Source organism: Pseudorasbora parva, chromosome 21 (assembly GCF_024679245.1).
Source record: "Pseudorasbora parva isolate DD20220531a chromosome 21, ASM2467924v1, whole genome shotgun sequence".
Lineage (NCBI taxonomy): Eukaryota > Metazoa > Chordata > Actinopteri > Cypriniformes > Gobionidae > Pseudorasbora > Pseudorasbora parva.
Genome location: NC_090192.1, coordinates 880,747 through 899,546, shown reverse-complemented (window position 1 = coordinate 899,546; position 18,800 = coordinate 880,747). Strand labels below are relative to the sequence as shown.

At 38.2% G+C, this 18,800-nt stretch overlaps 1 protein-coding gene across 1 annotated transcript in view; it reads right to left on the bottom strand.

The window, feature by feature from the left end:
- Window positions 1–18,800, bottom strand: part of LOC137056140 (growth arrest-specific protein 7) — a 98,121-nt gene that overhangs the window by 3,450 nt on the left and 75,871 nt on the right. Inside the window, exon 13 of the mRNA XM_067430125.1 lies at window positions 106–204. Within this exon, the coding sequence (XP_067286226.1) occupies window positions 106–204 (99 nt within the window). The remainder of the gene's footprint in view (window positions 1–105; window positions 205–18,800) is intronic.

The following is an 18,800-nucleotide window of genomic DNA, read 5'->3' as shown; positions in this document are numbered from 1 at the left end:
GGACTAGAAACAAGACAAACATACTGAGTAAGAAAATCATTTTTTGCAGTGTACTCTTGATCTGGATTAGAGCTCATGAATGAGTGTGAATGCGGCTCGACTCACGCCCTGGTTGAACATGTCTGTTTCGTGGCGTAGCGTTGTGTACTGACACAGATGCTGTCGGATCATCTCCACACGCTCCACCTCCAGCCGCTCCAACTCCTGAGGACAACACACAGAAGGGCACGCTTTATATTAGCCTTACTTTAACATTCGATACATGTTGGTGCATTTTAGGATACTAAAATCTTTTTCTGCTTGGCTGTTCTGATCATGAGTCTTCTGAGGTGAGTGGAGTTCTGCAGGACTCAGTGTTGGGTCCTTTATTGTTTCATAGTATAAGAATATGACTTTAAACCGCCCCTATGATGCTCTTTTTAAAGGTTCCTAATGTTGTTCTGGCGTCTCCTACCACCACAGGTTCTCATGCATTCAGACTCAAAAGCACAAATGTCCTCCTAATCTCCACTGCAGCTTCAGCTCTTCTCTCTCAGCGTCTGAAACGCTTCCATCAGGCTGCAGTCGTCCATATCGAATTCTAAACAGTATACAATGTACTCTGTGTCTGAGGAGACTAAACAGAGGAAGTACATATAGGGGGTTCGCGGAAAAAAACCCATGCGTTTAATTGTCCAAAGGGCGAATAATCACCCGGATGGACCGTAGGGCACATTCGGATCACTTTTCTCTGTTAATTACCACGCCGCATGACCTTTCGTACTTCCCCAGCTCCCGCTGACCGCTCCTTTGATTCCCCCGGATAGTGCCCGTATGGACGCAGATAGGGGGCGACCAAGGGCTAACTGGTGACCCCCCCTCCGTCCGTGGACCAACTAAACGTCCACTCCTCATCTTCAAACAGGTAAAAGGGGTAAGCCGCTCCCTCGAGACCGCTAAACGTCCGATCCCCTGTTAAGAGATGGGGCGCGGTTGACCGCTGCCCGCCGGCCCGTTATTCGTCCGATCGACTATCGGTTTGACGGAGCGGTCAGCGAGGGTGAGGTCAGGGTCCCGCCAACCCACTATTTGCCCGATTACCTACTATCTGCATAGCAGTGCCAATCAGACACATAGATGCAAATCGAATAGGGCTGTGCGATATTGAAGAAAAATGCGGTACGCAATATCTTGTTAAATAATGTGATATTTGATATGTGATACGATATTGCTATTAGTGTGTAAAATCGATCTAAATTATATAAAAATATATATATTTAAAAACTGAGAATGATATTTATGTGTTTTACGTTCTTTCTGGGAAAAGAAAGCATCGCTACAACTTCTGAAAGTGACCAGGAATGTTTTAGCAAAAATGAATGTCACAAATCTGATAATATAATTTTAAAATCAATGTAAACTAAAATGTGATGCTTATATTTAAAATACCAAAACCTCTTTGCTTGACTTGGATATATATTTAAATCAACCTAAATCTTAACATCAAGAACATCCAGATAAACAAAGACTCCTGAACTAGAGATGGACGATTATTTTTTTTGTTATTAAAATTATCTTTATTATTAAAAATAACAGTAACACTTTATAATAACGTTGAGTTGTAAGTCATTAATAAGTGGTTAGTTAATGATGAACTAATCATTTACAAAACATTCATAAATGATTATCAAGTGATATGCTAACATTTTATGAATGTTTTGTAAATTCCGTTACAAGTCATTTACAAGTGATTAGTAAATGATTAACTAATGATTTATGAAACATGACTATGTGTTCATTAATGATTAATGACTGATTTGTTAATTATTTTACATATATTTAGCAGATTCAGTTTTAAGTAATTTACATTTGATTAGTTAACGATGAACTAATGATTTATGAAACATGACAATCCATTTCATAAATGTTACTAAATTGTAACTTTTTGTATGTTTTGTAGATTCAGTTATAAATTATTTATAAGTTATTAGATAATGATAAACTAATCATTTACAAATCATGACTATACATTCATAAATGATTAAGTATAATATGCTAACAATTTGCAAATCTGTGGTAAATTATAATCTTTAAAAAATAGCATATCATAAAATAATCAAACAGATCCTTGGTAAATGGTTAAGTTACTAGTTAATTTATTATTATTCACTGAAATGCCAGTGTACTATTATCTCAATAAACCATTGTTAATCATGAACAAATGATGATCAAACCATGAATTTATTATTTATTGATGCATCATTAAATTCTTAAGCTGGTCTGGTAAAACCCACAAAATGCATTTACAATATATGCATATATATTTTAAAGAATGATAAATTACTAGTTGTCAAATGAATAAACATTTTAGAATGACTTTTAGTCAGGGGATTGCAGTGCGTTAAGTTAAATCCTGTTACTCAATGATCCAGACTTGTGTTCTGTGATGGGTCTAACGTTAGTGATAATGTGAACTGGTGTTCTGTGAAGGGTCTAACGTTAGTGATAATGTGAACTGGTGTTCTGTGAGGGGTCTAACGTTAGTGATAATGTGAACTGGTGTTCTGTGAGGGGTCTAACGTTAGTGATAATGTGAACTGGTGTTCTGTGATGGGTCTAACGTTAGTGATAATGTGAACTGGTGTTCTGTGATGGGTCTAACGTTAGTGATAATGTGAACTGGTGTTCTGTGATGGGTCTAACGTTAGTGATAATGTGAACTGGTGTTCTGTGAGGGGTCTAACGTTAGTGATAATGTGAACTGGTGTTCTGTGAGGGGTCTAACGTTAGTGATAATGTGAACTGGTGTTCTGTGATGGGTCTAACGTTAGTGATAATGTGAACTGGTGTTCTGTGAGGGGTCTAACGTTAGTGATAATGTGAACTGGTGTTCTGTGAGGGGTCTAACGTTAGTGATAATGTGAACTGGTGTTCTGTGAGGGGTCTAACGTTAGTGATAATGTGAACTGGTGTTCTGTGATGGGTCTAACGTTAGTGATAATGTGAACTGGTGTTCTGTGATGGGTCTAACGTTAGTGATAATGTGAACTGGTGTTCTGTGAGGGGTCTAACGTTAGTGATAATGTGAACTGGTGTTCTGTGAGGGGTCTAACGTTAGTGATAATGTGAACTGGTGTTCTGTGATGGGTCTAACGTTAGTGATAATGTGAACTGGTGTTCTGTGATGGGTCTAACATTAGTGATAATGTGAACTGGTGTTCTGTGATGGGTCTAACATTAGTGATAATGTGAACTGGTGTTCTGTGAGGGGTCTAACGTTAGTGATAATGTGAACTGGTGTTCTGTGATGGGTCTAACGTTAGTGATAATGTGAACTGGTGTTCTGTGATGGGGTCTAACGTTAGTGATAATGTGAACTGGTGTTCTGTGAGGGGTCTAACGTTAGTGATAATGTGAACTGGTGTTCTGTGATGGGTCTAACGTTAGTGATAATGTGAACTGGTGTTCTGTGAGGGGTCTAACGTTAGTGATAATGTGAACTGGTGTTCTGTGATGGGTCTAACGTTAGTGATAATGTGAACTGGTGTTCTGTGATGGGTCTAACGTTAGTGATAATGTGAACTGGTGTTCTGTGATGGGTCTAACGTTAGTGATAATGTGAACTGGTGTTCTGTGAGGGGTCTAACGTTAGTGATAATGTGAACTGGTGTTCTGTGATGGGTCTAACGTTAGTGATAATGTGAACTGGTGTTCTGTGATGGGTCTAACGTTAGTGATAATGTGAACTGGTGTTCTGCGAGGGGTCTAACGTTAGTGATAATGTGAACTGGTGTTCTGTGATGGGTCTAACATTAGTGATAATGTGAACTGGTGTTCTGTGATGGGTCTAACGTTAGTGATAATGTGAACTGGTGTTCTGTGATGGGTCTAACGTTAGTGATAATGTGAACTGGTGTTCTGTGAGGGGTCTAACGTTAGTGATAATGTGAACTGGTGTTCTGTGAGGGGTCTAACGTTAGTGATAATGTGAACTGGTGTTCTGTGATGGGTCTAACATTAGTGATAATGTGAACTGGTGTTCTGAGATGGGTCTAACGTTAGTGATAATGTGAACTGGTGTTCTGTGAGGGGTCTAACGTTAGTGATAATGTGAACTGGTGTTCTGTGATGGGTCTAACATTAGTGATAATGTGAACTGGTGTTCTGAGATGGGTCTAACGTTAGTGATAATGTGAACTGGTGTTCTGTGATGGGTCTAACGTTAGTGATAATGTGAACTGGTGTTCTGTGAGGGGTCTAACGTTAGTGATAATGTGAACTGGTGTTCTGTGAGGGGTCTAACGTTAGTGATAATGTGAACTGGTGTTCTGTGAGGGGTCTAACGTTAGTGATAATGTGTGAACTGGTGTTCTGTGATGGGTCTAACGTTAGTGATAATGTGAACTGGTGTTCTGTGATGGGTCTAACGTTAGTGATAATGTGAACTGGTGTTCTGTGATGGGGTCTAACGTTAGTGATAATGTGAACTGGTGTTCTGTGAGGGGTCTAACGTTAGTGATAATGTGAACTGGTGTTCTGAGATGGGTCTAACGTTAGTGATAATGTGAACTGGTGTTCTGTGATGGGTCTAACGTTAGTGATAATGTGAACTGGTGTTCTGTGAGGGGTCTAACGTTAGTGATAATGTGAACTGGTGTTCTGTGATGGGTCTAACGTTAGTGATAATGTGAACTGGTGTTCTGTGATGGGTCTAACGTTAGTGATAATGTGAACTGGTGTTCTGTGATGGGTCTAACGTTAGTGATAATGTGAACTGGTGTTCTGCGAGGGGTCTAACGTTAGTGATAATGTGAACTGGTGTTCTGTGATGGGTCTAACGTTAGTGATAATGTGAACTGGTGTTCTGTGATGGGTCTAACGTTAGTGATAATGTGAACTGGTGTTCTGTGATGGGTCTAACGTTAGTGATAATGTGAACTGGTGTTCTGTGATGGGTCTAACGTTAGTGATAATGTGAACTGGTGTTCTGTGAGGGGTCTAACGTTAGTGATAATGTGAACTGGTGTTCTGTGATGGGTCTAACGTTAGTGATAATGTGAACTGGTGTTCTGTGAGGGGTCTAACGTTAGTGATAATGTGAACTGGTGTTCTGTGATGGGTCTAACGTTAGTGATAATGTGAACTGGTGTTCTGTGAGGGGTCTAACGTTAGTGATAATGTGAACTGGTGTTCTGTGAGGGGTCTAACGTTAGTGATAATGTGAACTGGTGTTCTGTGATGGGTCTAACGTTAGTGATAATGTGAACTGGTGTTCTGTGAGGGGTCTAACATTAGTGATAATGTGAACTGGTGTTCTGTGAGGGGTCTAACGTTAGTGATAATGTGAACTGGTGTTCTGTGATGGGTCTAACGTTAGTGATAATGTGAACTGGTGTTCTGTGATGGGTCTAACGTTAGTGATAATGTGAACTGGTGTTCTGTGAGGGGTCTAACGTTAGTGATAATGTGAACTGGTGTTCTGTGAGGGGTCTAACGTTAGTGATAATGTGAACTGGTGTTCTGTGAGGGGTCTAACGTTAGTGATAATGTGAACTGGTGTTCTGTGATGGGTCTAACGTTAGTGATAATGTGAACTGGTGTTCTGTGAGGGGTCTAACGTTAGTGATAATGTGAACTGGTGTTCTGTGATGGGTCTAACGTTAGTGATAATGTGAACTGGTGTTCTGTGATGGGTCTAACGTTAGTGATAATGTGAACTGGTGTTCTGTGATGGGTCTAACGTTAGTGATAATGTGAACTGGTGTTCTGTGAGGGGTCTAACATTAGTGATAATGTGAACTGGTGTTCTGTGAGGGGTCTAACGTTAGTGATAATGTGAACTGGTGTTCTGTGATGGGTCTAACGTTAGTGATAATGTGAACTGGTGTTCTGTGATGGGTCTAACGTTAGTGATAATGTGAACTGGTGTTCTGTGAGGGGTCTAACGTAAGTGATAATGTGAACTGGTGTTCTGTGATGGGTCTAACGTTAGTGATAATGTGAACTGGTGTTCTGTGATGGGTCTAACGTTAGTGATAATGTGAACTGGTGTTCTGCGAGGGGTCTAACGTTAGTGATAATGTGAACTGGTGTTCTGTGAGGGGTCTAACGTTAGTGATAATGTGAACTGGTGTTCTGTGAGGGGTCTAACGTTAGTGATAATGTGAACTGGTGTTCTGTGATGGGTCTAACGTTAGTGATAATGTGAACTGGTGTTCTGTGATGGGTCTAACGTTAGTGATAATGTGAACTGGTGTTCTGTGAGGGGTCTAACGTTAGTGATAATGTGAACTGGTGTTCTGTGATGGGTCTAACGTTAGTGATAATGTGAACTGGTGTTCTGTGATGGGTCTAACGTTAGTGATAATGTGAACTGGTGTTCTGTGATGGGTCTAACATTAGTGATAATGTGAACTGGTGTTCTGTGATGGGTCTAACGTTAGTGATAATGTGAACTGGTGTTCTGTGATGGGTCTAACATTAGTGATAATGTGAACTGGTGTTCTGTGATGGGTCTAACGTTAGTGATAATGTGAACTGGTGTTCTGTGATGGGTCTAACGTTAGTGATAATGTGAACTGGTGTTCTGTGAGGGGTCTAACTTTAGTGATAATGTGAACTGGTGTTCTGTGAGGGGTCTAACGTTAGTGATAATGTGAACTGGTGTTCTGTGAGGGGTCTAACGTTAGTGATAATGTGAACTGGTGTTCTGTGAGGGGTCTAACGTTAGTGATAATGTGAACTGGTGTTCTGTGATGGGTCTAACGTTAGTGATAATGTGAACTGGTGTTCTGTGATGGGTCTAACGTTAGTGATAATGTGAACTGGTGTTCTGTGATGGGTCTAACGTTAGTGATAATGTGAACTGGTGTTCTGTGATGGGTCTAACGTTAGTGATAATGTGAACTGGTGTTCTGTGATGGGTCTAACGTTAGTGATAATGTGAACTGGTGTTCTGTGATGGGGTCTAACGTTAGTGATAATGTGAACTGGTGTTCTGTGATGGGTCTAACGTTAGTGATAATGTGAACTGGTGTTCTGTGATGGGTCTAACGTTAGTGATAATGTGAACTGGTGTTCTGCGAGGGGTCTAACGTTAGTGATAATGTGAACTGGTTTTCTGTGAGGGGTCTAACGTTAGTGATAATGTGAACTGGTGTTCTGTGAGGGGTCTAACGTTAGTGATAATGTGAACTGGTGTTCTGTGAGGGGTCTAACGTTAGTGATAATGTGAACTGGTGTTCTGTGAGGGGTCTAACGTTAGTGATAATGTGAACTGGTGTTCTGTGAGGGGTCTAACGTTAGTGATAATGTGAACTGGTGTTCTGTGATGGGTCTAACGTTAGTGATAATGTGAACTGGTGTTCTGCGAGGGGTCTAACGTTAGTGATAATGTGAACTGGTGTTCTGTGAGGGGTCTAACGTTAGTGATAATGTGAACTGGTGTTCTGTGATGGGTCTAACGTTAGTGATAATGTGAACTGGTGTTCTGTGAGGGGTCTAACGTTAGTGATAATGTGAACTGGTGTTCTGTGAGGGGTCTAACGTTAGTGATAATGTGAACTGGTGTTCTGTGAGGGGTCTAACGTTAGTGATAATGTGAACTGGTGTTCTGTGATGGGTCTAACGTTAGTGATAATGTGAACTGGTGTTCTGTGAGGGGTCTAACGTTAGTGATAATGTGAACTGGTGTTCTGTGATGGGTCTAACTTTAGTGATAATGTGAACTGGTGTTCTGTGATGGGTCTAACGTTAGTGATAATGTGAACTGGTGTTCTGTGAGGGGTCTAACGTTAGTGATAATGTGAACTGGTGTTCTGTGAGGGGTCTAACGTTAGTGATAATGTGAACTGGTGTTCTGTGATGGGCCTAACGTTAGTGATAATGTGAACTGGTGTTCTGTGAGGGGTCTAACGTTAGTGATAATGTGAACTGGTGTTCTGTGATGGGCCTAACGTTAGTGATAATGTGAACTGGTGTTCTGTGATGGGCCTAACGTTAGTGATAATGTGAACTGGTGTTCTGTGATGGGTCTAACGTTAGTGATAATGTGAACTGGTGTTCTGTGAGGGGTCTAACGTTAGTGATAATGTGAACTGGTGTTCTGTGATGGGTCTAACGTTAGTGATAATGTGAACTGGTGTTCTGCGAGGGGTCTAACGTTAGTGATAATGTGAACTGGTGTTCTGTGATGGGTCTAACGTTAGTGATAATGTGAACTGGTGTTCTGTGATGGGGTCTAACGTTAGTGATAATGTGAACTGGTGTTCTGTGAGGGGTCTAACGTTAGTGATAATGTGAACTGGTGTTCTGTGATGGGTCTAACGTTAGTGATAATGTGAACTGGTGTTCTGTGAGGGGTCTAACGTTAGTGATAATGTGAACTGGTGTTCTGTGATGGGTCTAACGTTAGTGATAATGTGAACTGGTGTTCTGCGAGGGGTCTAACGTTAGTGATAATGTGAACTGGTGTTCTGTGATGGGGTCTAACGTTAGTGATAATGTGAACTGGTGTTCTGTGAGGGGTCTAACGTTAGTGATAATGTGAACTGGTGTTCTGTGATGGGTCTAACGTTAGTGATAATGTGAACTGGTTTACCCTCCAGTGAAGCATCAGGTGCTCGTGTCAGAGAGACAGCCGTCTATACTTTTACCAGTCAGCATTTACATTAAAGGAACACGCCAACTTTTTGGGACTTTGGCTTATTAAGTGTATCCCTCAGAGATAGATATGTCCATATATACCATTCTCATCTCTGTGCATCCCATAACTCAGTTAGTAATGTGTCCAAACTTTTGGCCTGTGCTGTATATTTTTGTAAGAACAGAAGAAGTGTTTTTAGCTCAGAATAAACTAAAAGAGAGACACAGAGTGTAGATTTAAAGTGTGTTATTCTCACCAGGCTGCTGGTCACCATCTCCTCAAACCACTTAGACTGGGACTGATTGTAGAGGTCAACACAACGCATCAGCTCGTCTCCTGAGGTCACACATCACACAACATCAAGGTTATTATGACCCATATTTAGCATTTTTACAAAAAAACTGGCATTGGCTGATTGGCCAACGACCACATGATGGTTAAACCAGCAAATGCTCGGCCCTGATTGATGAGAGGATTACAGAATTATTGATGGAATATTGTAGTAAATGTTTGTCATGAGTCAGAATAACTTCATCTCTTCTCTGAGGACGAGGGCGGAGCCACCTGTCACCCACAGGAGATCAGCCAATAGCAAACCACAGCCATCCAATCAGCTCCCCACAGACACAATCAAGCCCCGCCCACATTTGTTCTTGATTGAGAGGCGATTAACTCGACATACGGAAGAAAAGACCAGCGCCACTAATCCTTCATGAAGGTTTGCAAAAGAAAAAAACATACTATAAAGAAACTGGAGTAAAAAAATGCTCTTCTTACTCATTTTGTCTTGCTTCCAATCTAAATATCGACAAAAGCTTAAATCAAGATACATTTACTAGATCAGTAAAATAACAAGATATTTTTTCGTTTTCTAGGGGAAAATATCAAAATGAAGAGAGCTTTTGCTTAAAACAGGCAAAATGATCTGCCAATGGGGTGAGAATATAAGAGTCCGGTTTCTGTGCCAAACAGAAATACTAAGCAGGTGTTAATATTAATGTTTACATGGAAAAACAAACCCAAACATGAACATTTATATGTGTTTTATATGCTGATTTATTTTTGTTCTGCTTTCTAAAGTCAGTTATGTTCGGTTAGTTTTTTGGTTTTGATTGTTGGTTCTCTCGGTGTCAGACTCATTGGAATTGTATTGATATAAAATCTTTAAAAATAATAAATCAGACTGCCTGTTTCATGTGTAAGAGCACTAGAGTTATTGCTTCTCTTTAGCAGCATTCCCCCCGCCGGACACTAGATGTCACCAGACTCTAGCTTTCCTCTCGTGTCCAGACTTGAACGCTTGCTTTCTGAACTCTTGACTCGTTTTTAAAGAGTATCTGGAACTGCTCTTCCACAGAGAAAGGTTTTAAAAGCTGTTAACAGAAGCTGAAGGTGTGTTGGGATTGGTCTCCGGTGTTGGGTTGACACTTGAGTTATGTTATATTATTACTTTTTCAAGTAACTAGTAAAGTAACAAATTACTTTTCAAATTTACAACAAAATATCAAAGTTACTTTTTCACATTTAATTGACAGACAGCTCTCCTGTTCCCATGTTAACAGAAATCAAGAGTAAGTGTGTGTGTGTGTGTGTGTGTGTGTGTGTGTGAACAGTTTATTGTAGTTCTAGACTAATTTTGAGCATTTAGTCATTCACTGCAAAAAAATTCTTCTTCCTCAGTATTTTTGTCTTGTTTCTAGTCTAAATATCTAACAATTCTTACAACAATAAGTATTTACTAGACAAGCAAAAGTAATTGTCTTGTTTTGGGAAATGAAGAGAGTTTTTGCCTAAAATAAGATAAATAATCTGCCAATGGGGTGAGAAAAATAATCTTGTTTTCTGTTTGAATTAAGATTATTTTTCTCACCCCATTGGCAGATTATTTATCTTATTTTAAGCAAAAACTCTCTTCATTTTGAGTTATTTTCCCCAAAACAAGACAATAATTTTATCTTGTCTAGTAAATGTTTCTTAATGTAAGAATTTAGTGATATTTAGACTAGAAACAAGACAAAAATACTGAGTAAGAAAAGGATTTTTTGCAGTGTTGCATAAAGATTCAGTATTCCTCAAAATGAATAAAATCAGTCAAATGCAAAATCAGACCTTACAAACCTAAAATAATGAAATGTTAAAAAAACAAATATTTGTATGCATTTAATCTACCTTTACTGACCAATCTGCTGCTGACCTTTGATGATTCAGTTAAACCATGAGCAAAGATTACTAGATATTTGTTTTCATTGGTAAATCTGTTTTTCTCCTGCCCTATTCTTCCGTTATTCAGCAGAGCAGCGCCCTCTACTGTGAATCTGTGAATGTGTATTTTTACCTCAGCCTGAGGCTTATTCTTTCAATTTTGTAATGAAGAGGTCTTTACATTTGCACAAAAATAGTGTTATAAAAAAACAAAAAAACAAGCCCAGGGGCCTAGTGCACAAAACTAGGATAAGAGATTAAACCAGGATATCGTGATCTTGGCTCACTTTATCCCCTAATGCACAGTTATCTCTCGTATCGTTATTGTTCATGGTGTGAGTGTGCCTTCAGGGTCCCTCTACACGACAGCGGTGAACTACATTTTGCATAAAGATGACAAGATCACCAAGATATCCCGGCTTAATCCCTTATCCTAGTTTTGTGCCCCGGGTGAGAAAATGTAACATAACGTAATACTTTTCTTAAAAAGTAACTAAGAAACTCAATTAGTTACTTTTTAAAGGAGTAATGCATTACTTTTCAGAGTAACTTTGGTCTCAGATGTGATGAAGCCACTGACCTGCCTGGGTGGATTTCCGGCGAGCTTTCTTGATATCTTCCTCGATCTTACTGCTGAGTTTGATCTCCAGCTGCTGAGTTTTCAACTCCAGATCCTTCTGCCGATCCGAGAGCGCTTTACGTGCCTTATGAAGCATGAGAGAGGACATGAGCGTGGAGGGATTTATTCAGATGTTCAGAGCATGTTGACATCAGATGCTCTGGAATAAATCCCTCCTGTCACTGGACATTGACGTGATGGTTAAGGGACTTCACAGATAAATCTTTTCCGATTCATTTCTGATGATAAACGGACTAATGCTTCAATATCCTCCGAACAGACGGTTCAGATCATCCGTGCTTTACATGATGCTGTTTCACTCGAAAATAATAACATGCACGCTCATGTCGGACACTGGAAAAACTTTTTTGTAGAACGATTTAAAGAGTTTTTCTGTTAAAAAGCATGGAAGTTTGTTTTCGCCACAGATTAAAAATGAAAGGAAATTGCTAGTTATAAACTTGGAATTACAAGTAAAGTATTCATGATTCGGATCGCGTGTCAAACCGCTGAAATCACGAGGCATTGGCGATCCGAATCATGAATCGATTCACTGATTCATAACCGTTTGAATCTTTATTTGAGGATTGAACACAAACGCGGAAGAGAAGCCAATGCTGAATAAAGTCGTAGTTTTTGTTATTTTTGGACCCAAATGTATTTTGGATGCTTCAAGAGACTCTAATTAACCCACTGATGTCTCATATGGACTACTGTGATTATGTTTTTATTCCCTTTCTGGACATGGACAGTATAGTGTGCATACACTTGCATACGCTCTCGGACTAAATATAAAATATCTTAAACTGTGTGTGAAGATGAACGGAGGTCTTACGGGTGTGGAGCGACATTAGGGAGAGGAGTTCATGACAGACATTTCATTGTTGGCTGAACTAACCCTTTAAAATAAGATAAATATGCTCTCGGACTAAATATAAAATATCTTAAACTCCGTCTGCTTGATCAGCTCGATAACGGTTTGATAATTAATCTGTTTAAAATCAAAGCGGTGTAACAACGCGATTTAAAATAAAACCATATCAACCAATCCTAGATTAGCATTAAACTTTGCTTTACTGAATCCTTGTTGGGGGAACTCACCCGCTAGTGTTTTTCACATTAAGCGTTTTAAAAACGTCTCGTTGTGTTTAGTGATCGAAATGCTGCAGCAGGAGCTGTATATGATCATAAGTGCCCAAAATGTGCCTCTTGTTCACATATTTTTGTTTTAAGATGGAAATTTGACAGGTTTGAAGAGTGAAGTGTGTGTGGATATGAAGAGTGAAGTGTGTGTAGATATGAAGAGTGAAGTGTGTGTAGATATGAAGAGTGAAGTGTGTGTAGATATGAAGAGTGAAGTGTGTGTAGATATGAAGAGTGAAGTGTGTGTAGATATGAAGAGTGAAGTGTGTGTAGATATGAAGAGTGAAGTGTGTGAAGATATGAAGAGTGAAGTGTGTGTAGATATGAAGTGTGTGTACCTTCTCCACTGCGGCGTATCGGCCGCACAGATGCTTCCTGAGGTCCGACATGTGATGGTCAAACTTCTTCATGTCCTTTTTGAAGTTTTCCCGAAACGTCAGCAGAGGTTTTTCCACCTCGCTCTGAAGCTGAAGAGATTTAAAACAGGAGCCGCATTAGAGACGGCCCTTACACTTATATTAGTGTGTGTGTGTGTGTGTGTGTGTGTGTGTGTGTGTGTGTGTGTGTGTGTGTGTGTGTGTGTGTGTGTCTGTGTAACATCTGCTCTCTTACCTTAGAGGAGAACTTGAGATGAACTTCTGCCTCGTCTGCCAGGCTTTTCTTCAGCTGAGCCCAAGCCTCACCAAGAGTACTGAGGAACACACACACAGATAATGATACACACATTCAAACACACGCACACACACACACTCGTGTCCCTGTGATATTAAAGCTGCATTGGTAGGGTTTATGCGCTGATTATTGTGTGATATATTGCATTAGTGTAACTCCTGATCGTGTCCTTCAGAGCCGGTGAAGCTGATCTGAGGGACTAAAGCTCATTCCAGAGATGTTTGGGATGTTTGGGTTGAGCCGGAGCAGCTTCAGCCGAAGACGCCGCTGGAATTTGACAACCAATCTCAACTTTAGCCGAGTCGAATCTGCAAGACTAAATGTCAGATGTTTTCTGTCTTAGTGTTAGTAAGAGAAGATAATAATCTGATGATACGCTCCTCCTTCAGCCAAACCTGCACTAATGACAGAGGAGAGACATTTACTTCACCAATACATATCGTTTTCTGTATTTTACTTTTATATTTAATATTTATCTTTCTTTGTATTTAATATACCAGCCCCGCTAGAAGTGTTCTGGGAACGTTTAGGGGCCATTAGTATAGGACGGTCCCTCCACTATATCCCATCACGTTTGCAGGACCTAGAATGATATTTTTGGTCCCGTTTAGATCCTTCCATCACGTTTACTGAGTGTGTTCAGAACGTGTGTGTTAATCAAAACTGATCAGGGTCAGTAAAACAAAAGTTGCTTTTCAAAGATGGATCGATACCAACTCTTATCCAACTTCATATCCAGAACATGTAACTACCGCACTTCAAAATGTGTGTGTGTGTCTGCTAATAGCCTTTCTGGCTGTGCTAATGTGGCTAAAGCTAACGTCGTCTCTGACCGTACTCACAGAGACCAGAGCTTGTTATTTTAGCCTATAAATGCTCAGCGGTACAATTCAGAAGCACACTTTAATGATGGATAGATGTACTATTATGATGGATAGATGCCCTATTATGATGGATGGATGCACTTTATGATGGATAGATGTACTATTATGATGGATAGATGCCCTATTATGATGGATGGATGCACTTTATGATGGATAGATGCACTATTATGATGATAGATGCACTATTATGATGATAGATGCACTTTTATAATGGATAGATGCACTATTATGATGATAGATGCACTATTATGATGATAGATGCACTTTTATAATGGATAGATGCACTTTTTGATGATAGATGCACTATTATGATGGATAGATGCACTATTATGATGATAAATGCACTTTTATGATGATAGATGCACTTTTATGATGATAGATGCACTTTTATGATGATAGATGCACTATTATGATGATAAATGCACTTTTATGATGATAGATGCACTATTATGATGGATAGATGCACTATTATGATGATAAATGCACTTTTATGATGATAGATGCACTTTTATGATGATAGATGCACTATTATGATGATAGATGCACTATTATGATGATAAATGCACTTTTATGATGATAGATGCACTATTATGATGGATAGATGCACTTTTATGATGATAGATGCACTTTTATGATGATAGATGCACTATTATGATGATAGATGCACTTTTATGATGATAGATGCACTATTATGATGGATAGATGCACTATTATGATGATAGATGCACTATTATGATGATAGATGCACTATTATGATGATAGATGCACTTTTATGATGATAGATGCACTATTATGATGGATAGATGCACTATTATGATGGAAAGATGCACTATTATGATGATAGATGCACTTTTATGATGATAGATGCACTTTTATGATGATAGATGCACTTTTATGATGATAGATGCACTATTATGATGATAGATGCACTATTATGATGATAGATGCACTATTATGATGGATAGATGCACTATTATGATGGATAGATGCACTATTATGATGATAGATGCACTATTATGATGGATAGATGCACTATTATGATGATAGATGCACTATTATGATGGATAGATGCACTATTATGATGATAGATGCACTATTATGATGGATAGATGCACTATTATGATGATACATGCACTATTATGATGGATAGATGCACTTTTATGATGGATAGATGCACTATTATGATGATAGATGCACTATTATGATGATAGATGCACTATTATGATGGATAGATGCACTTTTATGATGATAGATGCACTATTATGATGGATAGATGCACTATTATGATGATAGATGCACTATTATGATGGATAGATGCACTATTATGATGATAGATGCACTATTATGATGGATAGATGCACTATTATGATGGATAGATGCACTATTATGATGATAGATGCACTATTATGATGTATAGATGCACTATTATGATGATAGATGCACTATTATGATGGATAGATGCACTATTATGATGGATACATGCACTATTATGGTGGATAGATGCACTATTATGATGGATATATGCACTATTATGATGATAGATGCACTATTATGATGGATAGATGCACTATTATGATGGATAGATGCACTTTTATGATGGATAGATGCACTATTATGATGATAGATGCACTATTATGGTGGATAGATGCACTATTATGATGGATAGATGCACTTTTATAATGGATAGATGCACTTTTTGATGATATATGCACTATTATGATGGATAGATGCACTATTATGATGATAGATGCACTTTTATGATGATAGATGCACTTTTATGATGCTAGATGCACTATTATGATGATAGATGCACTATTATGATGATAGATGCACTATTATGATGGATAGATGCACTATTATGATGATAGATGCACTATTATGATGATAGATGCACTATTATGATGGATAGATGCACTATTATGATGGATAGATGCACTATTATGATGATAGATGCACTATTATGATGGATAGATGCACTATTATGATGATAGATGCACTATTATGATGGATAGATGCACTATTATGATGATAGATGCACTATTATGATGGATAGATGCACTTTTATGATGGATAGATGCACTATTATGATGATAGATGCACTATTATGATGATAGATGCACTATTATGATGGATAGATGCACTTTTATGATGATAGATGCACTATTATGATGGATAGATGCACTATTATGATGATAGATGCACTATTATGATGGATAGATGCACTATTATGATGATAGATGCACTATTATGATGGATAGATGCACTATTATGATGGATAGATGCACTATTATGATGATAGATGCACTATTATGATGTATAGATGCACTATTATGATGGATAGATGCACTATTATGGTGGATAGATGCACTATTATGATGGATATATGCACTATTATGATGATAGATGCACTATTATGATGGATAGATGCACTATTATGATGGATAGATGCACTTTTATGATGGATAGATGCACTATTATGATGTATAGATGCACTATTATGATGGATAGATGCACTATTATGGTGGATAGATGCACTATTATGATGGATAGATGCACTATTATGATGATAGATGCACTATTATGGTGGATAGATGCACTATTATGATGGATAGATGCACTATTATGATGGATAGATGCACTTTTATGATGGATAGATGCACTATTATGATGATAGATGCACTATTATGATGGATAGATGCACTATTATGATGGATAGATGCACTATTATGGTGGATAGATGCACTATTATGATGGATATATGCACTATTATGATGATAGATGCACTATTATGATGGATAGATGCACTATTATGATGGATAGATGCACTTTTATGATGGATAGATGCACTATTATGATGTATAGATGCACTATTATGATGGATAGATGCACTATTATGATGGATAGATGCACTTTTATGATGGATAGATGCACTATTATGATGTATAGATGCACTATTATGATGGATAGATGCACTATTATGGTGGATAGATGCACTATTATGATGATAGATGCACTATTATGGTGGATAGATGCACTATTATGATGGATAGATGCACTATTATGATGATAGATGCACTATTATGATGGATAGATGCACTATTATGATGGATAGATGCACTTTTATGATGGATAGATGCACTATTATGATGATAGATGCACTATTATGATGGATAGATGCACTTTTCTGATGATAGATGCACTATTATGATGGATATATGCACTATTATGATGAACAGATGCACTATTATGATGCTAGATGCACTATTATGATGGATAGATGCACTATTATGATGGATAGATGCACTATTATGATGATAGATGCACTATTATGATGATAGATGCACTATTATGATGGATAGATGCACTTTTATGATGGATAGATGCACTATTATGATGATAGATGCACTATTATGATGGATATATGCACTATTATGATGGATAGATGCACTTTTATGATGGATAGATGCACTATTATGATGATAGATGCACTATTATGATGGATAGTGCACTTTTCTGATGATAGATGCGCTATTATGATGGATAGATGCACTATTATGATGAACAGATTCACTATTATGATGATAGATGCACTATTATGATGATAGATGCACTATTATGATGGATAGATGCACTATTATGATGATAGATGCACTATTATGATGGATAGATGCACTATTATGATGGATAGATGCACTTTTATGATGGATAGATGCACTATTATGATGATGGATGCACTATTATGGTGGATAGATGCACTATTATGATGGATAGATGCACTATTATGATGATAGATGCACTATTATGATGGATAGATGCACTATTATGATGGATAGATGCACTTTTATGATGGATAGATGCACTATTATGATGATAGATGCACTATTATGATGGATAGATGCACTTTTCTGATGATAGATGCACTATTATGATGGATAGATGCACTATTATGATGGACAGATGCACTTTTATGATGGATAGATGCACTTTTATGATGATAGATGCACTTTTATGATGGATAGATGCACTTTTATGATGATAGGTGCACTTTTATGATGGACAGATGCACTTTTATGATGATAGATGTAACACTGATAGATGTAACACTTTGTAACACTGTGCAGATAGATGCACAGTGTTACAAAGGATAGATAGATGATGGATAGATGCACTTTGTAACAAAGTGCATCTATCCATCATAATAGTGATGGATAGATGCACTTTTATGATGATAGATGCACTTTTATGATGATAGATGCACTATTATAATGGAGAGATGCACTTTTATGATGATAGATGCACTTTTATGATGATAGATGCACTTTTATGATGGATGGATACACTTTATGATGGATGGATGCACTTTTATTATGGATGGATGGATGGATAGAGTTGGTATTAATCCATCGTTTTACTGACCCTCATTAGTAAATCAGCCCATTGTACACTGATTCACACACATGTTCTGAACACACTCAGTAAACGTGATGGACCAAAAAATACCATTCTAGGTTGGTCCCCTAAAGGTCCTGCAAACGTTTGGGTGAGTGTAGAGACTGAGCACTGAACAGGGACTCCAAATGAAACGTCCCCATCGGACTAACAGGAAACTGCATGAGAACGCCTTGAATGTCCCAAATCTCTCCTTTGTAGCGTTTCT